This window comes from Pempheris klunzingeri, chromosome 15 (genome assembly GCF_042242105.1).
Source record: "Pempheris klunzingeri isolate RE-2024b chromosome 15, fPemKlu1.hap1, whole genome shotgun sequence".
NCBI classification, from domain to species: Eukaryota; Metazoa; Chordata; class Actinopteri; order Acropomatiformes; family Pempheridae; genus Pempheris; species Pempheris klunzingeri.
In genome coordinates this window covers 13,910,613-13,935,539 of record NC_092026.1, presented here as the reverse complement: position 1 = coordinate 13,935,539, position 24,927 = coordinate 13,910,613, and the positions used below count along the sequence as shown (strand labels likewise).

General features: G+C 41.9%; 1 protein-coding gene across 1 annotated transcript; it reads left to right on the top strand.

Annotated features, from left to right (window-relative positions):
• Positions 1–382: 382 nt before the first annotated feature.
• On the top strand, positions 383–24,615 carry rab2a (RAB2A, member RAS oncogene family). The gene is made up of 8 exons (XM_070845130.1): positions 383–561; positions 8,944–9,015; positions 10,382–10,449; positions 12,860–12,942; positions 14,568–14,660; positions 15,398–15,509; positions 20,652–20,720; positions 23,631–24,615. The coding sequence occupies exons 1-8, from the start codon at positions 516–518 to the stop codon at positions 23,724–23,726; spliced, it is 639 nt and encodes a 212-aa protein (XP_070701231.1). The 5' UTR covers positions 383–515; the 3' UTR covers positions 23,727–24,615.
• Positions 24,616–24,927: the final 312 nt, after the last annotated feature.

The following is a 24,927-nucleotide window of genomic DNA, read 5'->3' as shown; positions in this document are numbered from 1 at the left end:
TACAGGGAGAGGCCCTGCTACAGCAGGTAACCCTGTATAGCTGTCGCTTTTCTTTGCTTTAATCATCCCTTTAATTCCACACATATGATAATGACTCTTGACATATATTTTTTTTTATCATCATGAAGAATGGGGTGACTCATTTCAAGTCTGTCCATTAAATTTGAGTTGGGGTTGCAATAAACGCAGCGTTATGTGTCTTACAATAAGATTTATTTAATTAAATATTGACTCAGCTGTTTGGCTTACATGAAAATGGTGCACAGACTGGCGCCCGTTTATTAAAGAGCGGAGGAGTGGACGCATCGTCAAGTGTCCGAGGAGCCCCTGAAGGCATCATAATGTAGCGTGGCGAGGGCGGGCCGTGTGACGTAGGGCTGAGGCTCTGGCTGTTTATTGTTCCTTCCTCAGCACCGCCAGAGAGAAACGGGCTAGCGAACTGTCAGCTACCTTTTTTCCACACTGTTTACAGTTGGTGTACCCGTCGAGTCAGCTCACTGCACAAACCAGGGGCCATGGCGTACGCGTACCTCTTCAAATACATCATCATCGGAGACACGGGTAAGCTGCGGCGAGTACCAAGCTAGACTGCAACTTACCACGCAGCTAGCTTTAATTGGCGAGCTAGCGGTGTATTTCCGCAGTGTTGGATAGTCCAATGACGTGGTTAAAGCGGAGACGCAAGGGGTGGGATGACAGCTCCGATTCTACATTGTTAGCATATTTGGATAATGTTTTAAACGCCCTGACGGCGCCAGAAAATGAAACCCAGACACCCTAACGCCAGCTGGTCCTGTGCTGCTTGTACTGCTAGCAGTTGTTGACAGTGGTAGATGGATGTTGGGCCTTTTGTCCGCTTTGCGTCGAGGGTGGGGGGATGTTAGCCACAGCTTGCTAGCCCAGGTAACTGTCTGGCTAGCGTTAGCATCAAATATGTAGCCAACAGTTGTCACGACAGAACATTAGCGGTTTATCTGAACACGTTATATCACACAGATAACGTCCATCTATTTGGTTTCGCTGTAGATGCATCGTCAAACACCAGCTTACGTTCTCTGAGCGTCTTCTCTGAGAAGGCCAGAACGTCAAGCTATAGCCTCCAATGTTTCCTAAAATGGCGTAGAGCACTTGTTATTTCTGATCAAATATTTGCTGCATGAATTGGAATTGCTGTTGGGCTTCCTGCCCTGAATTCTTTTTTTTTTTTTTTTTTTACATTATTGTAGAGTTTCCTATCGTCCAAGTGTGGAAACCCAGTGGAGCAGTGGTTAATGTAGTTATCTGGGGACTTTTCGCTGGCTCCTCTGATGAAGGGCCTGCTCAGTTAGCTTGCAGTTTGGCAACATGTGCATTTCCAATACTGCCAGACTAAGATGATGGACAGCCAGTGTTACAGACAGGGTGAAGAACAGTCCTTTCAGGCTCACTGAGAAATGTGTCAGGATTATTCAGAACAGGAAGCCGAACCAAAGAGTCTGGCCAAATACACAGCCAGGACCTCTTCTTGTTTCCGGTCAGAGAAACAAAGATTAAGCCGTTCTGATTTTTTTTTTCTCCACGTTTATTTGATTATATCGTATGATGACTAAACCAAGAAAGCGTTACTAAAGTTATCAAAAATCTAACAGGAAAATAAATAGTGATCACTGTGCAGCGTGTTTCCTTCAGTGTTATTGCGAAACAGGTTCATGTTTTCCTGCTGCTGTTGTTTCTGTCATGTGGCTGAAGAGAGCTCCAGCCAAGGTCCAAGCTTGATTACAAGTGTCCCTACACCAGGAATACTGTGTAGAGCCCCCGGTGCAGTGCACTCATCTAAAGCAGTGTTTGGTTGTTTTTTTTAGGGGTATCAAAGGTGCAATGGTAACTGTGATAATTAATCCTTGGTAAAACATTTTGTGCACCTCGTATAGATACAGTGATGTGTTCTGTGCCCAGTATGTCCGTGTGTGGCCAGTTCCGTTACAACTATTCCTTAAATGTCATTTTGGGTCGTCTAAAAATCCAAAAGCTTTCTGTCTTGTACTGAAGCCCTTCCACAAGCAGCAGGACCACACAAGTCCTTTTTTAAAAAAAAAATTTTAAAAAAGCGCACGCATTCTGTGTGTCCAGGTGACAATAACATCATTACTTTTTGTCATCACTGCTTTACTGGGAAGAAAGGAAGACAACAGTGATGGAACAGTACAGGTGATCTTATTATTAAATCTTTCCTGCAAAAAGCCTAAGTACAGTTGGATCAGAACAGACACTACTAAACTTCACTGGATGGTATCACTGACTTGGGTGGGAAAGCTTGCAAACTGTATTTTGCCAAGCACAACCCCAAGTGGCTCATCAGTTGACGTTCCCAATGTTGTTGTGTTCTGTTTTACATAGAGGAGGCAAACTTTTGATATCACCTTACCTAATTCCACCCTGTTCAGTGTAGCTGTAGCCTGACATATATGGGAACAAGAGAAACATCAGTGTCCACTGGGATAGAACTGAAGAGAAAACTTCAAACGGAGAGCTTTGAAAATGATAACAGGTTTGCAAATATCTGAAGGGGCAGTCAGTTTTGTTGGAGGATGTTTGCTAATACTGGAGCGCGTGGTTTGACAAAGATATCAGCAGTTCCGCTGGTTGACACATGCATTAGAACATAAACACACACAATAATGAACAGTGAGTAAACTAGTCTACAGATTGTACTCGTGTATATAATTCTGTGTTATTATATGTGTGTTCTCGTGTATTCTATGTTATTTGATGAATTGGGTTCAGGAGCATTAACTGACTAATTGTTTGTTTGCTTTTTCCAGCTTAAATTACCTGCAGCAAACAACAGTCACCCCGGTTCTGTTAAACGCTGGTCTCCTTTAAGTTAAAGGAGTTGGTTATTCCAAATACACGATCCTTGTATTTTAGACAATAAGATTGAGGAGACTTTGTTTTTTTTCCCAAAGGTTAAAGCAAAGTTGACCCCAATCAGAATAAAGCTGTTGGGGTCACTTATGCTGGAATAACGGCTATATTTCTATGTTTAGTTATCACTGTAACATGGTACCTGAGTTGGTTAGCATCATTAAAGTTGTGACAGATTTTTAGATATTTTACTTTATTGGTAGACTAAAATATTAATGACCAATGTAAATTCTATGATTGTTAATTAGAATTCTTATTGAAAGCCCCATTATTATTATTATTATTAGTTGTAGTATTGTAAAACCTTCCTGGTCATTATCTAGACCTGCAGACTAATGGAGACTCACTGTTCATTACTTTGTACAGCCAAGTGTAATCAGTCCTTCATTACCTGAGACTGGTAATAGCCTACAGTAGTTTTCAGTTGGGTGTGTCTGTAGTGCCTTAGTAACTGCCATGTTGAGTCCCGATACACCAAAGCAAATAACATAATATCCCCAATTTAAAAGATGAACAGCCTTTGTGCATAACACCCTCTGGTCTCTGTGCTGGTCCAGCTGTATGGCAACAGCTGCTTTGGTACAGAAATTCAGTGATTTCATATTATCTACTTATAAAGGACTTGGTCTTCCCCCATTTCCCTCCAGGTCAGTCTAACCTGTACCTGCACCACATCCACTGTCAGTAAATAGTTAATTGTCCAAAAGGACTAGAGGGATGATATTGAAAAGGAAAACCGCATCATTTTACTCCTCCAGTTGATTTGATCTGGGATCAGAATTAGCGCTGCACAGAGAGAACAAGGAAGACTTCGTGCTAATTTTACCAGTTGTGTTTCTTTAACCAGTTCTTGTTAAGAAGCTAAAATGTTCCTTTTCATACCTTTTTCTTTTTGTCATTTTCTAAACATATCCATGTTCCTTTAAAACAGAAGAAGCCCACACTGCAGCGAGGACTCCTTCATAGAGACTTTGATTCTCTGTTTTAGTGAAGCTTTCTAAAGTGGGGAATTGATTAAAAAGCTGACTGGGGCATCCTGGTGGTCTAGGGGTTTAAGACACTTGCCATATAATCAGGGACGTCCTCAGTTTGTGTCTAGCTGATGAACTTTGTGACAGGTCATCCCTCCCCCTCCCTCCTCCCTCGTTTTCTGTCAGTTCTGTAAAAAAAGGCAAAAGAAATCCCCTAGTAATTCAGTGATGGTAGAGATGTGTGGTGACTTGAGGAGAGGCTTTCCTCTGTCATGATGACAAGGCACCTGCAGAGAGTTATTCAAGTAAATTGTTATTGTTCAACTGCCCTGGTAAAAAATAAAAAATTTGAAAAAATATGTGAATACTGATTTGGTTTAGATTTTCTCTTTAGCCAGTGACCAGCCGGCCAACCAGCCAGTACACAGATCTGGTCGGCAGAAAGTCAGACTAACTTTGAAAGAAAATTATAGTCTCTGCACGTGGTTAAACCTCCAAAAATAGATTCTGTTCTATGGGACACTTTCTGTAGGTCTGCACATTTCCAGAGACCATTTTCTTAGAGGTTTGACCCTTTTCTCTGTGCACTGTGGATCACTGGTAACTAGCACAAGCACAGACTCTGAGGGAGTTCAACAGGAAAGTAAAGGTCCCTTTATGTAGATAATCCTGGATCAGTTGTAGAGTGGATGCATCTGTCCTGACTAAGGTTTTACAACAAGACCCTTCAGGAGCCTACAGTCAAGAGCCGATGTCATTTAAGTGTAGACCCTGCAATGGAAAAGCCCGAAGCTCTTCCATAGGTTCCTAGTTTTTGGGGGAAACACTGCTTATGTTTTCAGACACTACCACACATACCCTGTAAAGATGTTTCTCCAAATCCTCTGTTCTTTTTTTGGTTGTACTGTGGATCGTTATATTTTATTTTCATATTTTATTGTTTTTGTCTAAAGGCATCTGCCACAGCTGTACTAATGTGTCTAGCACTAATCAAAAGATGTTAGCATGCTATACCAAAATGGTGACCTGCTATTCCTGCTAAACACTGGCATTTTGATGTGGTCATTGTTAGTCTGCTGATGCCTGTAGCTCAGCTCAATATATGCGCTCAAGTGTAGTATTGACTGTAGTGATTTACAGTTTTGGCAGGCCCAACTGTAGTGTAGTGTACCAAGAACTGTAGTTATTTGCAGAAAATTGAAAACGACCTTTTGCCTTGTTAAGCTGAAGGACCAGTTGGTATAACTACAGCTAAAGCCAGCTTTCAAAAATGGACGAGTCCAAGCTCCTTAGATTGTCAGCAGTCACATTGAGCAGGTATCCTTGTATGAAGAAAAGAGCTCTGATTGTGTTTGGATAGTTTCACTTTGCCAGGTTGATCACCTTTAATGGCTTTGCTGATATTACTGCAGAACATCTTGCTCATGACTAATTTTAGATTTTGTGCAGACTTTCTCATAGTAGATTTTTAACCTACAGTAGAGGAAGGGCGTTGAATGTCGGCAAACGCTCGTCTCATTGGTCCACATCAGTTGAATCGGACTGGTGTTTGCTTAGCTCACACAGCTAAATGTATCCACCTGCCAAACATTCAGTCAGCCTGTTCTCTAACCAGCCGCTCTGGTCCGGCTGGCTTATAGCGTTCTGATAGCCCAGTGGGTCTTTCCCATAGACTGTAGAAAAGAAGCGGACATAGCCACCATGATGTCACTCACTGATTTGGCGACTGCCCTTTTAAAGCCTGGAGTTTGGCAGATGTGCCACCATCTTGGTTTCAGGACAAGAAGTGATGTTCGTTCCTCGAAGACCTCCACATCATTCTGCATAACCAGTCTCTGATTGGTTAGGCACAGTCCTGCCTCAAAGCATATTTTATTTTACTATAAATGGGACCATAACTTACAAAATGAATGAAGTGAAACTGGTTACTGAGACCATGAACTCATTAGGAACATTTTTACTGAGGAAATAAATCAAGTGAAAAGCATGGTCATTTTCTCATGGGCTTCTTTGTTGTAACAAGTGGAGTCGCCCCCTGCTGGCTTGTACAAAGAATGCAGGTTTAAGGCACTTCCGCATTGTCCTAAAAAATGTCTTAATGCTGTCGTGGGACAGTGAGATCTACATGTCAGTGTGCACATGGAACAGAGCCAGTTTTACACGGGAAGCTTTGACAGTGCACTAGCTGTCATCTATCAGCTAGAGCATGCTAGTTGGCTTAGCCCAATTAATCATGGCGAAAATGGAAATTGGAAACTGCGATGAGACAAAAATAGACTGGAAGATGAGTCCTTCTACGCGTAGCATTTTGCACCGTCTAAATCTGCATTGAGAGGCTGCACAAATAGTAATAACTAATGCTTTGCTCACCGCAGCTAGATATGCGACCATGCTAGGTCGTGGAGAACATAGGCTTTGAGCATATGGTGAAAGTGTTTCCTCAAAAGTGCCTCCTAACTAATATCCATAGAAAAGTTTGGTCTCGTTTTGACCTGAGAATCCGCAGATTAATCCCATATCTGATATGTTATGATCCACTTAAGTAACGCATGATGCGACATGACTATATCCCTGTTTCTGTTATCCTGGCTGCCATATTTATTCATGTGTTTTTTGTTGGTTTGTGTGTCTATAACCTAAAACAGTTAGAGAATACAACACGTTTAAGGTATTTTGTGTACACAGGTTCAGTCTACAATTACATTCACTACGGGACAACCAACAGTTGCAATAAAAAAGATAAAAATAAAATGTTTAATATTAATTCTGCGCTGCCTAACCATAGTTAAGTGTTGCAGAGTTTGCCGGGCCTGCACTGTGTTGTATGTGGATACCATGAGGTTTTGATATCACATGTCTATTTGGTATTGGCATTATTACCTCAACTAAAAACTGTTGGAAATACCTTTACAATGTAATATATTGCATAGTTCTCCACTAATTATGTCTGTGATTATAGCAGCTCTCATCATTTGAAAGTGCAACATGGTTTTGATTGTGGGATGCTGTAGACCATTTGCTCATACATCACTCTGTTATCTCTTGTCTGCAAATTGAAATTTGGCCTGTGCCAGAATGGTCTATTAAATGTATTTTGACTCATTTAGCTTATTGGAAATAATAAAGCTTGGAAGCTCAATTGCTTAATGTTTCCTCTGTTAGCAGTTGGGCCTTGATAGTAGCAGAGTCTAATGTAAGCACTAGGGATGTGCATTTCGAGCAAAATTACTGGTGACAGTGATGAGACAAGTCACTGTGACCTATTCGAATAGTTCAGCCCCCCACCCCCCCGCGTCGCGTGCGCACATACCACGGCTGCCGTCAGATGCGGTGAGCGTAGCTCCTTTAAAGTTTGCTACATTGTTGTTTTCACTTGGCAGAATTTTTGGCAGAATTACATGTTTGAATGAGTTCAGATTAAAGCAGACGTTTATTCGATCACTGCCCACAACATCTTCTGTCCACCCGGACCGAGCACTGCAGGAGGAGAGGAGAGGACAGGGAGCCGGGGTCAGAGCTAGGCTAACCCAGCTAATACCCAAGGCTCCTTCCAGATGATGTTCACTGTTTCAGTTCAACGAGTGACCATGTTAACTGGTGACTGGCAGCCAAATGCGCCTGTGGTTGACATAGTTAGGACAGCTGTTGAAATCAGGAAATCGAATGCGTAGCTGTCCTTGTGAATGCCTCTTAGTTTAGTTTTCATCACGATGTCAAACATACCGAACTCTCTAGATAGATAGATCTAAATCTATATCTGTGCATATAGATATCTGACAAATAAATTGTTCTAATTAATTAATATTGAGAATCATGACCCATCCCCAGTAAGCAGGTGTCTGTTGATTGCACAGTAAGTGTTGTAGAGGCAAACAATGACATGATTGTCACACCTCTATGTAGCCGTCCTCCTTGTGATCCCTGCTTTCTTCCCTCCACCTCTTCATCACACAATCACTGCCCAGCAACGCTGCTGCCTGGCAATGGTAACCCTTGGAAACTGAAGGAGGAAGACCATGTCCCTCTCTATCTCCTCCTTGAATATCTGTCTGTTTCTCTCTCTGGCCATCTCATGAGTTTCATTCTCGCCTCACCTCTCCCACTTGATTTGGCTAACTTAAACTGCTGAAGTCTCGTAGTGCAGTGGCTTTTATGAGCATTAGAACGCATTTTAGTACAGATCAAGGACTGTTCTTCCCATGTCTTATGTTGGATTGACACTACATTAGAAAAGGATCTTTCCACTGCCAATAACTACAATTCCAACCTAAATATGGGCGTTTGACCTTTTATATTAGTCTACTTGAAAAGAGGTGAGCCCATCCTCATGTGTAAGAAACATTACTCATTTGTAAGCTCATCAAAATGACGATGTTTTCTCGATAAAGGCTGGGCACTAAGGTTGAAACAGGCTGCAGTGGAGCTGCTGCTGCATCAAACCTGTTTTGTGTGTTTCTCATGCTAAGTGTTTGTCTTTTAAAACGTGTCAAGGAATTAAACAGCTCTCACTTTTTATATATGATGACTGCAGAGAGTCTATTGACGTAAACCATCACATTAAAATGAGTACATTTTAATCCGATGATCCACTGTGCTGTTTTGTTTTGCACCGAATTACTAAAACTAATAAAGAGGTGATCATTGGAAGGTACTGAAATATTTGTTGACACCTCATGACTTGACTGTAATCTGAGTCTATCTGAGTGTCTGTGGCTCTGTGGCAGTCTGAAACATTCCCATCTGAAGCCATGTGTAGAGCGGTGCTGGCATTGTTTGAACTGCATAGTGATTTCAATGTTTCCATATTGAATCTTAATGAATTATATGCATTAGACATTAATTAATGTTTTACATTTGTACTTTCCTGCAGAGTGGTCACCTGCAAACAGCAGTGTGTCTCTGCACTCTGTGGGAGTTCAGAGCTAGGAGAAGGAATAGATTTTCTAATGTTAATGTGTGTGATATTTTATTCTAAGCACATATGGCAACTTGAACCTGGAGTGTGTTAATGTGTGACTCCATAATCACTGCTCCTGTGTGTGTGTGTGTGTGTGTGTGTGTTTTTCAGGTGTGGGGAAGTCATGTCTATTACTACAGTTCACAGACAAGAGATTTCAGCCAGTTCACGACCTCACTATTGGTAAGTGCGCCTGTCCACTACACATTCAGCATTAAAGCAACACCATCACCACAAATATAGTAAATTAAATGTATATAATATCATAATTTAGCATTTACCATGTGCACACACGTCTCTTGTTAGAATGCAGTGCAAAATCAGTTCAGCTGATGCTAGCAGGCTAAAGAGAGAGAGCTAATTAACAGTAATTAACTGTGGGATGGGATAGCTTTATGTCGGTGGTATCATGAACCTTTATTGCAATAAAAGTACATTTTTCAGATAAGCAAGGTTGGGCCAAAGTTCAGACAGACTGTGTGAATGTGTGTGAAAGAACAGGCTCCTCCAGCTTAGATTCCTGCTGTGTGGATGAGGATGTGAAAGTAGTCGAGATGACTAGAAAGGTGCTGTACAAATACAGAGCATTTACATTTACCTCCCCACACGGCTCTTGAAAAGTAAGGAGACCAGACTGATCTTAACATTTCCTCAGTAAATGATTTACCAACAATGATTTTATGATATTTTTAAACCATAGGAGATGATAAATGAGATTTGTTGGATAGACTTCTATTTCTTCCCAGCATGAAAAGTGTCCTGTTACGTACCACCAGTAGCCTTTAGCTTTGATAGCTTATTCTCTGTTTTGGTGGGGTTACGCTAGCTGTCTATTGTCCAACAATGTGAAAAGAGATTTTTATAGAAACTAAAGGGATTCCAGTTGATAAACTACTTTATAGTCTGCTCTTTACGTTTTTATCTTAAAGGCAAACAATGTGCTGGGGGAGGAGTGATAGAACACAACAGATTTCACAAAAAACAAGGAAAAAGCTTGCTTTTTAAATGCTGTAAAGCTGTACGCTGTAGTTTTTCTATAATATTCCTACAGATAATTAAAAAGCATCTGTTAGGATGACCATGTACTACATGGCATCATCTCTGTCTTCCCACCTTGTCTGTGTGATGGCTGTACTGTATATTGTACTTGTGTAACAGGTAACTGCACCAGAAAGACTACACCTGCTACTACATACTGTATTAGCAGATGTGGGCCCACCATCTCAAGTTGGTTCTCACAATCAGTTTTGGCTTAAAGGTCAATCATTAAGTTACAAAAAACCTGAATTACAGAAAAGCCAGATGTATGTTTGAGGTAATGTAAGGGTGCTGTCACGCCTTGTACACCTGGCTGGCTTCATTGAGGCTTTTGTTAAAGCTGGGAGTTGAACTCTGGCGAACCAAACAACTGGACCAAGAGCTCCTGAAAAGGACATCTCAGTCCACTTGGACTGTGGTGCAGTTTGTCTGTAGTGTGAAAGTTTGAGTGCGTCCCTAATTGTAACTAATACACATTTGTGTGTGTGTGTGTGTGTGTGTGTCTGTCTAGGTGTGGAGTTTGGAGCGAGGATGATCACTATAGATGGCAAACAGATCAAACTGCAGATCTGGGATACGGTAATATATCTATTGTCTACTTAAAGGAGACCTCCCTCCTTGTTGCAGTATATCCATGACTGTGAAAAGACTAACAAATATTAGATTAATGGCTGTGTGTATGGAAGTCTGTGACATGCAGGTATTACATGCTGGGATAAACCAGGGCTCTGGAATGAATTACAGAGTTGGATGTGGATTATTAAAACAGTATACTTGGAGCCCTCTTAGATGACAAGAAGTCTTACTTATACATTTTGCGTTTTTCCAACTGTTCTCATGTTGTGTTGAAAAGCAACATCTCCCTGTTTTCTACTGAGGAGGGTTTCAGCTTTAGATAAATCCCTCAAAATGAATGAAAACCAAAAACATGCACATTATTTCTGATAACTTGTACACTGCCCAAGCACCAGTTGATGTTTACTGGAAACACAGTTGATCAATGAGGACAAACACACGGCTCCGTCAAATTCAGATGGTTTGTTGCTTTTCTTTCCACGTCATGAACGAATAAGTTGACATTAAAGCATACAGCATCACAATTGCAATTCTGGAGCTGAGAAGAACTTTAAATCAAGTGATCTAGATGCACATAGGTACTTAAAGAAGACATATTATTTTAAATGGTTTAGGAAAGGATTCTGTTTCTCTATCTGTGGAGGTTCTGACATAACGGAGTCATGTTTTAATATTCATAATGATGTTTAGGTTGAGTTCAGCATGTCAGCACTTAAACTTGTTAACATCTGTTGACATTGGTCCATCCTAAAACAGTCTTGTACTGATCGGTGTAGTGTCGTGGACTGCCACTGACACTCTGAAGGCCGCTTCAAAGAAGCATTAGGAATAGTGTACTTCTAGTTTGAGTTAAGTTTGCCGTATGTTGCCATGTTTCACACATGACACCATTGCCTGCTACCTCTTGATGTCTAAACGCATCTGCTCAAAACGGCAAGTGCGGGCGTTGAGACGGAAAAAGGGGTGTAATGTTGCTCGGTGCAGTAAGGGCTCCTGCCCCTGCAGGTAACCAGTTGACCAGCAGGTGGAGTTAGCGCTCCACGGGAAAATCACTGCTCCAAGCATGAGCGGAGCAGGGAAAGGACAAGGCCCACAGCAGTGATGTCAGTCCTGCTTCACAAAAATAACACTGCTCCAGGTTTTCCATTCTAGCAGCTAGCTAATTGTGTTCACCTGGTTGTCCAGCTGTCACAGAGTCCCTGATTAGATAGTCATAAAGAAAACCAGCAGAGCTCACTGATATTTACTGGACATGTATAATGTACCACCATCTCCAAATGGCTAGAGAAACCAGATTGTTGAGTAGGCTGCACATGCCATATGCATAAGTGTGTGTGCATTTGTGTGTGTATCTGCACAGAAGCAGATGGCAGACAGACACAGTGTTCCCTCTCTTGCACCCTTATTTATCATTTATTAACTAATAGCATTACTGACTGCTCCATGAATGGTGGACAGACTATTGTAGGGCCATCTAAGTGGCTATCTCTTCTCCTACTGACTGGCTAGTTGTCTTGCTGACTGTTTGGCTAGTTGTCTTGCTGACTGACTGGCTAGTCGTCTTGCTGACTGACTGCCTAGTCCTCTTGCTGACTGACCAGTTATCTAACTCGGTGACTGACTACTTCATCGACCAACAGACGTGGTTCCTGAGTGACTGGCAGCCTGGTCGTCTGACTTACTGAATGATTCATCGACTGACTGTGTCTCTGACTGTCTGGTTTTTCAGATGAGGTCAGAGCAGAGCAGGACTACAGCTGCTAGGATAGAGTGCTGTTTTGTTTTCTACTCTGGACTGGACTAAACACAGACAACATTGTTACTGTACGTCGTACGGAGACAGAGGATGAATAGACGTGGCAGGGGAGTGGTAAGAACGTTAGTGGTGAAAGGGTTGAAGGAAAGGAGAGGCCCAGGCATTCATAGAGAGAGAATGAAAAGGTGAGTGATGCATGGAAGAGACAGTGGGGGTGAAACAATGGGAGATAATACTTGAAGGGAATGAACAAGGTGACGTGTGTGTGTAAGAGAGAGAGAGAGAGGCAGTAAATGCTACAGGTTTATCCATATGAGGCCGAGCCATAGCTTGATGTGACCTTCCATGTTGCTCATAAACAGGGAGCCGGGGGGGAAGAGAGAACTCCATTGTATCCAGTTTCAGGTTCTGCACTGTTCTCTCTTGCCTTGCTGGCGGAAAAATGGGAGACTAACTCTGGTAGAAAATCAGGACTGGTGCAGAACATGTATGGGACAAGACCACATCAACAGGGCCCTTAGGACTGAAAGATGAGGCCTGTGAGGCCAGAGTCATATTCAGGCTGTTGGAAAACCAAAGGATCAGCAGTTGTCTGTGGTCATTTCAATTATTCAAATTTCAATTTCTGTTAATTAATATATGTATGCATTTCTGCAGGCTGGTCAGGAGTCGTTCCGGTCCATCACCAGGTCTTACTACAGAGGAGCAGCAGGAGCACTGCTAGTCTATGACATCACAAGGTAAGAACACCAATCAAATGGACGCCTACACCCTCTGAGTTCAAGCTGCATTCAGGAGCGTTGTAAAGTTGTCATCTAGATTGAGAAATAATGATGAGGTGTCAATGCTAGCAGGTATAATATTTACAATGTTCAACGTCTGAGGTTAAGGTGTTAGCATGCTAACACTTGCTAATTGGGACTAAAGGCAAACTACTGCTGAAGATGATGGAATGTCCTTAGTTTCTAAACCAATAAACCCTAATAATGAAAATGACCTGGACAAAAATCTTCACTGTTGTCTTCCTGTTTTTTCCCAAACTCTAGCGACAGCTGGCTTCAGTGTCATGTTACTGTGACTACAGCTGCTGATAAGAAAATCAGATAGGGAGAGAATATTTCCACAGATCACAGACATACTTTCACTGTGGGTGGCCATCTTGGAGAGACTGGTGTGTTCACACCTCCCAGAGGCGATTTGAACAATGGGATTTTGCTTTGTCTCAAATGTTTCTTGGATGCATTTACACTTAATCCCTACATGTGTCTTGGGCAGATCACAGAACTATCCAATCTCAAAATAGCTGACTGTAAATGGGGTATTAGCTGCCTCTTCTCTGAAACCCAACTGGCAGCAGGTCTGCATTCTTTTGATGCTACAGTCGGCAGCAAAATATATTGATGACTACTGGCTCGATTGACAAAATTTGTAAATGAGCTTCGCGTTCCCCAGAAGTTGATTCTTAATGACCACCAACCCCCGTGTCAAAGAAACGAATGCCCCGATGTTGATCAATTTTCTGTGAACATTCATATTCAGAAGAAAACTGCTGGGGTTCTTATCTACAAATGCAGTCAATTGACTGGCCATTATGGAGATATTTAACACTGCGGGACACAGTAGGCATAACAACCTCGAGGGGCCACTAGGGGGTCTTTAGACATTGAGGACTGTAAGCTACAACAACAGACCAGTGCCAATTTATTAACAGAAAACGTTCCTCATCTGCAGTGGTATCGTATTAAGGCAATTCACAAGTCGTCAGTTATCCCCCAGCTGATTATATTGCACAGTATATTGGAATGTATAAAAACAATGAAACTTTAGCTGGTGGGGTGCCCTGCTGGCTGAGGGGTTTTAGTTTTAACCGAAATGTCCCCACGTTAAATTTGCCTGTGGAGGTTTGATGCGTCATTCTTTGTCTGATATTGTTTTCTGAAATCTCAATACTGTTGACGAATAAAATAAATAAAAGCATAAAATGCCCCAAAAATACTTCAAGTGAAGAATATTCAGCTGTTGATACCCATTCATATATGCGTTATGTGAAAACTTGATCACATATGACACAACACATTCATATCCACATTTTTCAACATTAAAAACAAGGCCATTTACAGAAGTGGAAGTGTAGGCAGAGGTGGATAGACAGCTGTTTTTATTAGTAAACATTGAAAGAGGAAGTGACAAGAACATCATTCACCACTTAACAAAAGGAAGTCCAGTCTGGCATCGCTGTGTACCATTGTTTAAACTGTAATGTTCTGTCTCAGTAGGGGTAACAGGTGCTCTCTGATGGGTTTTTTTTGTTCGTATTATCAATGGGAAACTAGTTTGAAACTAGATTGTGTGCTTGTTCCAACAGAAGGGACACCTTCAACCACTTGACAACCTGGTTAGAGGATGCTCGCCAACATTCCAACTCCAATATGGTCATTATGCTCATTGGCAACAAGAGGTAGGATCCTACAGCAGGCTGTAAACTGTGGTTTGTTCAACATCCGATGCTGTTATGGCTGGGTCTGGTCCCGTCCCTTACTCTGTAACGTGTGTTCACAATTAAACAAATCACACTCTTCCACACTTATTTCAGTGAAATACATCATTTAAAGTCACACAACTGTTTGTTATTCACAATACTTTAGGCTCATTCTCTGCTTTAGGTTACATAACACAGCATTGTGTAAGATATAGTTATGTCAAAAGAATGCTGTTGATAGAAATGGTATGGTAAATGCACGCTCTTGTCACATTTAAATAAGGAAGTTCACTTTTGCAGCAAACCTCAGCTGGTTAATGACAACACTGATGGCTCACGCAGTACCCAAGGTTATATAAGAAATGTATGAAATTGTTTCTAGTATCAAATTAAATTTAGATGGAGCTGTTAACTGGCAGCAGAAAGGAACAATTTTTTTTATACAGGCAAAACAACAAAATCTGAGGCCTCTTTATCTGTTGTCATCAAATATGTGTCATGAACAGAAGCTTAGATCCTAGTTTAACACATTAGAGAAAATTGCAGAATTTCTGTGATTCTGACTGGTTAGCTTCTTCCAGAAATGAGGGTAAAATGTCACTGTTCCTGCCTCATAAGAATCTTTCTTCCTTTGGCTGACCAGTTATTTCCTGAGTAAAAACACATTACATCATTGCATCCGTGTTTGAGGTTTTTTTTTTTTTCTGCGTTTTCAGTGACCTGGAGTCTAGAAGAGAGGTGAAGAAAGAGGAAGGTGAAGCATTTGCCAGAGAACACGGCCTCATATTCATGGAGACTTCAGCCAAGACTGCCTCTAATGTAGAGGAGGTAATAACACACACACACACACACACCGTACCGGTAAGGGTGTGTTTGGAATGAGCTTTGGCCGCATCTCGCCTCGCTATATTTGCATTTTTTTTCCATCACCATGTTCACCATTATCGTAGCTTCCTCTTAGATGCGTGCTTACTGTCTGGACCTGCTGGCTACATTTTTATGGAGGTTGACGCCCGGAAACATTTCAAACCCAACACAGCGAAATAAAGCCACAAAGCCAGAAGAGGCCATGTATGGGTTCAAATCCTCTTTGGCTCATCAGAAGGAAGCAGCTCAAATCGGCCAAAATTGAAGCACCAACAGGCAAATTTTGCCTTTTTAAAAAGTCAAGTCACTTGAGCTAGTTTAATTATGTTATGTAAACGAGTGAGACAAATCACACACTCACCGTAAAGGCACCCTCCTCTCAATAATTAACTTGAAGTGCTGCCATTTGCCTCCATTTTATCTGATTTGAAAGGATCTTACTGTGTACTTTCAGGATGTGTGGATTTCTTCAGTCACTTTCATCAGGGTTGCTCAAAGGCAACTTTGACATTTTAGTTATTACTTGCAATGAGAGCATGCCCTCCAAATTTGATGGAATTCTGTCCAAGGGATTTTGAGGTACACATTTGTGGCACCTCGTGTGGGTTGGGCTCAAAATACTCTGCTAGGCCTAAACTATCTACTAAGTTTGTTTTTTTATAATTGGACAAATGGTCAATGAGTCATGGCCAATTCCCTGCAGGGCCCTGTCCTCTGTAAGAACATTTTGAATGCTCTTTACAAAATATGGTGTTGACATACTCAAAATCTAATATGTAGATGCCATATTACTTCAAACTATCATTTCCAGTTACTGTGCCAAGTTTTATATTTGTTGCTCACACCAGCTTACGGGAATCTGAGCGATGGGTGAAGACATCAAATATATGATAATGAAATAAATGGTGATAACAATAAACCACACACAGACTAAAAGGGGCTCTTTCCCTTCGGTGTTTGAACTGTAATTAGCAAAACCTTAAACATTTACAGTAGTGACATACAACATTCTCATTAATATAGTATTTCAGAACATATAATCCATAAGCCTATACAATAGTCACAGAAAAGAAATGAGTAGTCCCCGTTTATGCAATATAATTACGGTGTCCTCTTTTATGCTTCACAGAGTTGGTCAAGACTGAAAAACTAGTTAGCAGCTACAAGTCAGGCTAAAAGAATTTAAACCAGCCTAAAAGCAGAGGTGATGACAAACAGATGCGATCAGATGATGGAGAGGCTTCTTTTTTTATTTCAGTGAGTTCAAGACTGACTGGTTTTGCAATGTAGCATTGTCAGGGCAAAAAGTGGGTTCATGGATGCATCAGCAGTGAGCTTGCTATTGTATCTGATATTATATTAGCTGTCATTGTTTAAGCGAGAAGCAAAACTTAAATGATAAACAGACGATGGTGATATGATTCAATGAAATACTACACCAGAGTTCCACTGGATCCTTAAAGAGTCTAGAAGCGTCTTCTGGACTGTTTTTGAGGCACTACATTTGATATGTGGCAGAATAAATGAGCGTGTCTGTTTTCTGTTATATTTTCTTTAACCAGTACCTGATCCTACTACAATGACTATTTGTGCAACGTCCAATAGCATCCAATTTGTTTGTACTTTGAATAGTTGGCTTTTGCAACCAACAACAGCACCATTTGCACGTTTTGTTCGTACCTTTAACATCTCATTACCATAGCTAGCATTAGCCAGATAACAACAATGGCAGGCAGCGAGGTGGATTCAGGTTTTCAGTGGGACAGACCATCGACCTACTGAAAGGTGGTCACGTATTCAACAGATCCTTGCATGACTCATCACCAGTAGTCTCACACCGCCCAAACTCACATTTTCCAATCTCTGTGTTATCATGCTGGACAGCAACAGTTGCATGACATTCCTCCCACCACCGCAAATGGCATTATATGTGTAGTGTTTACATTAAAATAAATGGTGGACAGTACAGTGCTAGTATTATGATGTGATATTGCTTATTGCTGGGCAATCTACTGTGCCCCAATAAGTTTGTATTTATCAATGGCCAAAGTGGCCTTACCCTAAAAATGATTTAATTCCACGCCTGGACATTAAAAGATATGCAATTTGTTGTGTTATATACAGACAGAAACATGTGATGCAAATACCCCAAAAACGCATATTGTGTCTATTTTCAGATGGAAACTGCTTAAGTTGTTAAAACCCAAAATCCCAGAAACAACACCAAGGACATAACCTTGGTGTCCTCAGTGGTTGCTACAGCCCTCCTAGCACTGAGGCGTTTTCTGTCATCGTGGAAACCGAATGATTTAAACAACACATATTAGCGCAAAACCAGAGAAGTGTAGTATGAATGAAATATTAGTCAGTGAACCTTTTTAAAAGATAAATACAGAGTGTAGTCTTGAAAGGTGAACGGAGTTGTGACTAATGATAAAAAAAAATCAAGTCAATCTTTGTTGGCTTCCTCCGTCTTGCACGTTGTGGTCACCCAAAAGGACTGTCACATGTGGAGCACCTGACTGTCTCTCTGTAGCACCACGGATCTCCGTGCCAGCTTCACATGAGCATCGTGAAGCACAGTTAGCACACTGCTCCGCCCCTCGCAGAGGCACACCCCTGGTGTTGAGTGTAATGAGTACATGGCGTTGTCCCCGGGGACCCCTTTCTCACTTATCCAATCACATAAATAATCCCATCCTACACAGCACAGCATGGCAGCCAGGGGGAACCACAGAGAGTGTGTATGTGTGTTTGTTTACATTGATTTTTTTTTTTTTTTTTTCCAAGCCTCTCTTTCCTGGTTTATATCATGCAAACACACACACACACCCACACGACTGTTGAGTAGAGCCCTCTCTGGGGTTAAGATGAGGTGTGTGTGTGTGTGTGTGTGTGTGTGTGTGTGGTATGATTAATTTGTCTCATTAGTGTCCTCTGAATCCTCCTGATACTGCTCCTCTCCTCTCCTCCCTTCCCTTCACCCCTCCTCGCTTCATCCCTCGACGTCCATCATTTGCTCTTTACCTCCCTCCCATCCTCCTTCACCTCCCCCCCTCCCGCTTTCCATCCATTCTTCCTCCCCCTCCTCCAACGTGTCTCTTCCTCTCCTTTCCCCTCCATGTCTTGCTGCCCTCTTTCCCATTCATTTCTTCATCCCCTCCTCCCTCAGTTCCTCCCTCCCCTCCTCCTTCCTCTCCTCCCTCCCTTAGTTCCTTCCTCCCCTCCTCCCTCTTTTCCATCATCTCTCTTTCTCTCTTCAGCAGTATATCAACCAGTTACAGTTCATACATATTCATAACCTCCACCCTGGCTCCTCTCAGCGACATTCAGCAGCCAATCAGTGCACAGGACTTGTCGTCAGGGTCTGTGGGTGGACATTGGAGGGGGGAGGTTATTTTTTCCACTTATCCTCATCATTTTTTGTTTAGCTCTTTACTCATCTTTCTGGTTTTTCCTGCTTCATGTTCTCCACCGCTAGTCCCTTCTTTTCTCCTCCTCCTCAGCGCCTCCTCTACTTGTCACTATCCCTTTAGTCTCTCCGGTACTTCAGTATTATCTCTCCACCTGTCTCCGTGTTTTTTTTTTTGTTTCATTTTCATCTTTTATTTTCTCCCATCTTTAGAATCTCCATAAAGCCGAACCTAACATGTCCAAGAAATTCAAGAATAGGACGTGTAGAGAGATGTGAAGGAGCGCAGCGATGTGTTGAAGGAAGGAAAGAGGACAGGAGCGGACAGGATAGAGTGCGCTGGAGAGGACCCATGGGCTCCTCAGTCTATTTCAGACTAGGTGTCAGATAGTTCACTTCAGATAAGTCTGGGACATATTTGCACTTCTTTAATGACACTGTTTATGGAAAACACTTCTTTCTGTCTTGACAAAGTTGCGCGATCTGAGGCGATGTCAGATCTGCAGTGTATTCGAGTAGTCTAGTTTAGACCCTTAGATATAAAAACACTAAGAGACTGTCCCTGGAGACAAATGCATTGTGAACAGTCGTATGCTAGTCGCTCAGGGAGCTTAAATCCACTTTATTCTCACATCTTTGATCCTCACAGTGCTGTCAGTAAGCCGTGTGTGTGTGTGCTGCTCACATCTTACTGTTGCAGCAACTTTTGACCAGAAGAGGCAAATCTGCTCTGACGGGTTTCTGCATCTTCTACCAAGATCTTCAATCGTATCATCTAAACTTCTAAAAGCTGTGAAAGGCCTTAGACAGTGTTCAGTAACAAAAATTACCTCTGAAAATGGTTTGTATCAGCTCTTCATCTGTCCCTACAGAACGGTCCTTTAGAGCTCGTTCAGTCTTCTCAATACAAAACTTCAAATATTTAGCATTTTTAAAAGGTGGATCTTAACACTTTAAATAATGAGGATGTTCTTCAACATGTCATGGAACTTCTCTTGACCAATAAAATGGGCCAGGCCTTTATCAGCTTATTGCAGCTATATCAGTGTTATAATACTGAAGTAACAAGAAATAGCAGTACAAAGGGCTGGCACAACAACTGTAGTATTGCAACACCGTGCTATTGACTGCTCAGGTGTGTGTGTCAGCTGTGATCAGCTGCTCAGGAGCCTCCATGTTATAATCCACAACCACTACTCCTGTCGGCCGCACTATTGAGCCATCCTAAATCACTGCAGTGGAAGTTCCTTCACTGCAACAGCCCTAGTGAAGAAATACAAAACTGGGTTTGTTGTCCTCTCCAGTGTCACCACACGTGGATGATCACGTGCGAATGATCATGCTGTGGTCTTCAGGTACTGCTGATACTTGACAGATGCTACCAAACGGCTCACACAGTCACACAGTCACACACCCATCCGTTTGTTGACGTGCATGTTTGGGTATTGTTTGTCTGCAGGGCACATGCTTCCATTGACACAACCTGTGAATGCAACGCTGTTCAGCAGCCAACTCTTAAGTGTGGAACGCCTGAGCTTCTCACCAGCATTTGACCCACTGCATTGAATATTTAACAAATCAGCTCACACTTACAGCCATGGTTTTGGCAATAAGCCAAAGTCCCATTTACAGTAGTCAACATGAACGTTCTCTTCTTCTTCTGTCTGTCTAACTTCCTGTCTCTGTCTTAGGCTTTCATCAACACAGCGAAGGAGATCTATGAGAAGATCCAGGAGGGAGTGTTTGATATCAACAATGAGGTCAGGCACGCCGTTTCTTCTGTTTTTGCTTCCTCCTCAAACCTCTCCATCCTTTTTCTCTTTTTCAGGCAGTCTACTCCTCTCTTTCAGTCTTTCTTCTCCTCCTTTTCTCTCCTCCCTCTCCTCAGTGTGGTTTTCCAGGAGTGTTTGTGGTTTGCTATGCTCCCTCTCTCCTCTCCTTTGACTCCAGTCAAGCAAAACTCCCTGCGTTCCTCCTCTCCCCTGCTCTATTTTCCACTCGCTCTCTTCACTCTCTCTCTCACTCTATCTCTCTCACTCTATCTCACTCTCTCTTGGCATCTCACCAGCTCATAAATTCCTCACATCCCACAAGATCTCAGTCATTGGGCAAGAAAACAAACACTCAGCCAGTCCGTCTGAATGCTGTCTATCCAGCCAGTCAGTAAGCTTGCTACCCAGTTAACGAGATGGTTATCTTCTCAGTGGAGCACTTATCCAGGCAGGAAAGCCAAGACACCTAGCCTGTTAGCAAGTTTGCACTTGTGTCACTCATACTACTTCTGCATTAAAATAGCTTAAACCCCAAAACGCAGTTTCCATGTGAAAAGCAAGTGGCACCACATCTTCAGGTAGATTTCCAAAAAGATCTACTTTTAGCAAACAACAAAAACTGTTGATGTCTGGTCAAATCTTGGTTCTCGTTAAACACAGTTTCCAACATCAAGCAGCTGACCAAGAATAACGTAGTGATCTGATCCTGGCTCACCGTACTTCCTATTGGCCAGGCACACTTTCCTGCACTGCTGAATTGAGAATGTTGATCCAACAACTGTCCAAAGATTGGTGTCTGACAAGATGATTCCAGATTACTGACAGTTCCTATGTTGTTCTACTACTATGCATACTGTGCACCCACAGTATGCATAGTAGTCGTAGTAGTTTATTAGTAGTGTAGTGTATTACTATACATATTAATTGTATGCATCCATCCTGCAGATATCTGCTTTGTCTTAAGTCATTTCAGTTGAGGCTTAAATAACCCTGGTTTGGTGTGAGCTGTAGCCAGCTCCAACATTTAGCCTGAATTTCCATTTTCCTTGCACTTAATTTATTCAGCATGTCTCTGTGTTCATGATGGCCAGTTTCATGTAGTTAGGGGGGCTAGTTTTGATTGATTTTGCCGTAACCAATCCTAGTGCACAAGCTGACTAGCTTGAAGGATATATGTGGTAAGATGATCCCGCTCCGATAATACCGATTACAAGCAGACAGAATTAGCGGTCACTGAGCAGAGCACCTGCTGGAATCACTGAACAAATGTGAGATGCAAGCAGTGATTCAGAGGTCTGGCACCAGGCTAGGCTAATGTGACCTTTAGTGTGGATGTACTCTAGGTTTACTATGCGTTCATCCAGAGGGTTATCTGCTTAAGAAAGCAGAATTTACCCGTGGTAAATTATGATGTCACAGTCAGTACAGACCACCCTTGTGCAGCCCAAAACTTGTGTCTGTGCACACAGACCGTATGCGCCAACTAATGTGTGAACATGTCTGTGAATGCAGGCAGCCAATGTACTATTCTTATGTTATTAGTAACAGTAAGACGAAGAGAAGGCAGGCTGGCCAGCCAAACCACATCAGCTGACTGGCAGAGAGAGAGAGAGAGAGAGAGAAGGGGAAGCCCCACCAGAAATGTTGGCAGCCACTATGAGAAAACACACATACTCTCACATACACACACACACACATGGCTTTAGCTCAATAAATGTGATTTAAAGGCATACAGTGCTTCCCAGAGGCACTACTGCTACTGAGTGTTGGATGGGAAGTTGCACTGTGAGGGAGAGAGATAAATATATACAGAGGGGGAGAGAGAGAGAGAGAGAGCCGGAGAGTGAGATGATGAAACACAGAGAGGGAAAGTGAGCACTACAGTACACAGAGAGGAAGAGACAGAGAGTTCTAGTTGAAGAGATGAGAGAGGAAGAGAGAGATGAAAGAGCCATGTCTCTCTACCACCCACCTGCCTGCCTCTCTTTCTGTGTTTCTCTTCTTTTGTACGTGCCTTTCTTTTTTTTTCTCCTTGTGTCCTTGAGTGCTGCTGGTGTTTGCTTTGCCTTTGTGCAACACAGCAGAACCTGTTGCTTCCTCTGCGGAGTGATCTAATAGAAGCCCCTGCAGGCGCTGTGCAGTTTGAATCTCACCATGAAAGCAATGACACACTCGTTCTAGTGTGTTTGTTTTTTTCTTCTCATTAAGGGAGTAATTAAATTGCTCTTTTTGTTTTGTTTCTTTGGTTAGACCTACATTTACTGTTTTTATTTGTCATGAGTTTGAGTTTCATTGAGTTTATTCTTTCTGACAAGTAAAAAAAAAAAATCAAACAAGTTACATAAAAATGTGACATAATGTGCAGAAAGAGGAAATAAATCTGTTTTACGGTAGCCCTTTCTGACCTCAAACATCAGTGCTCTCTAGACGGTGTGCTATTTGGAGTTTCATGTCTCGTAGATTTTGCTTTTATACCTGTCATGAGTGCAGGTCTGATCAGGCCCCAACACTGATTCTCTGTGACTAAATTAGGCTGTGGTTGATTTTAGCACAACGTGAAGGAAATGAACCAATAAACTAAACAGAGTTCCATGAATCAGGTCTCACACATAGGAAATAAGATAATCTGTCATTTTTCCTGCTCTTCACCAATTGTGATTGTCACTAAATCAGTTTTGGAGGAGGAAACTTTTAGGAAATATTGTAGAAAATGTATTTGCACAAACAAAAAATGCAGTATGAAAAGTATGGATGGATTTAAAACAGATGAGGTTATGTGTCTTCTTAAAGAGATTTCTGAGGAGCGGTGACATTCAAAGTTCTTGAGAGAGTTTGTTTTTCCGACAAAACCTTATTTCTGTCTCTTCTCTTGTTGTCCGTGTCCTTGTGTCCATACAGGCTAATGGTATTAAGATTGGACCCCAGCATCCTACCACCAACTCCACACTGTCCGGTAGCCAGGGAGGCCAACAGGCTGGAGGGGGCTGCTGCTGAAGCCCCACAACACTCTCCTCCTCCTCCTCCTCCTCCTACAACCCCGATTTTCCTCCTCCTCCTCGCCCTCTCCAACCCTCCTTTGCGTTTCTACAGAACTGTCCAGGCTCACTAACAGTTTGTTAAGCTCTCTCTCTACCGCTCCATTGTTTCATCCATCCATTCCTCCCTCTAACTCTCTTGACCATACCGAAGGGTCTCGGGGCTATGTCTCCAGAAGTCTGACTTCCTACAGTTTTACAAGGACAGAGTCAGCTTAACCTGCACATTTAGCCACCAAATTCATTCAAAGTTTGCAGTTCACCATTTTTGTTATATGAACAGATTTTAATCTTTTTATTTTTAAAAAAAAGTGAAAAATTCTATTCCAGCAGTTTAATTTACAAACTCCAAACTATCTTCGGCAACAGTAAGTTGACTTTGTCCAGATATGGACGGGATTGTGGGTAAAGATTAAACACACTCTTAACAACTGACTGTATGGAACAAACCATGTGCCGTGTTGTGTCTATACACACTTCTGTACATGTTTTGAAAGAAAAAAAAAGCGCAGCACGTTGATAGCAGGACATGTCTATACATGTACATTCAGTTTTCATGCTGTGCCTGTGTGTATAGGCATGATCTAGGTATTCCAGTATGTCACTGTGTAAGGTGTAGGAGGCATTCAAGTCACTCTGTATTTCTGTCTATAAAAACCAGTAAAAACAGTTTTTGTTTTTTCCTTCCCTGTTTTTTGTTCTGCTGTTTGTGTTCTCTCTTTGTCTTTGTGTCATTTTTGTTGACGTGCAGATGATTTGTATTTAATGAACACTACAGACTGGTTGTGGCTTAAGTGTTTTAAATTGTCTGGGGAGAGAATAAAAGACCAAACTGTTGAGTGTCAAAATGGATCCTTTTTAGAACAGAAAAGAAAAAACAGGAAAGTTAAAGAAACGTTAAGGGATGTTGAGAGCAGTGGCTGCCATTATGAAGTTAAGAAGTTTAAAAAAAAAAAGAGGAAAATAGATAGAAAACGAGACCTTTTTTTTTTTTTTGTGTTAACCATATTTATCGGGCACATTTCTGTGTATATATGGCTCTTTAGATTTCTGTAGCTTTTTTGGCTGTTTAAGGTGAAGCTTGACATGTTGCTGTGGTCTAGTTATTTCTTTAACAGGGGCTGAAAAAGAGACCGTGTTGGACCCTCAAGCAGCTTTTT

Coding starts and splice junctions, on each gene's coding strand:
- rab2a (XM_070845130.1), top strand. CDS start 516: ATGGCGTACGCGTACCTCTTCAAATACATCATCATCGGAGACACGG. Junction 10,450..12,859: donor AACTGCAGATCTGGGATACG/GTAATATATCTA, acceptor GCATTTCTGCAG/GCTGGTCAGGAGTCGTTCCG. Junction 14,661..15,397: donor ATGCTCATTGGCAACAAGAG/GTAGGATCCTAC, acceptor CTGCGTTTTCAG/TGACCTGGAGTCTAGAAGAG.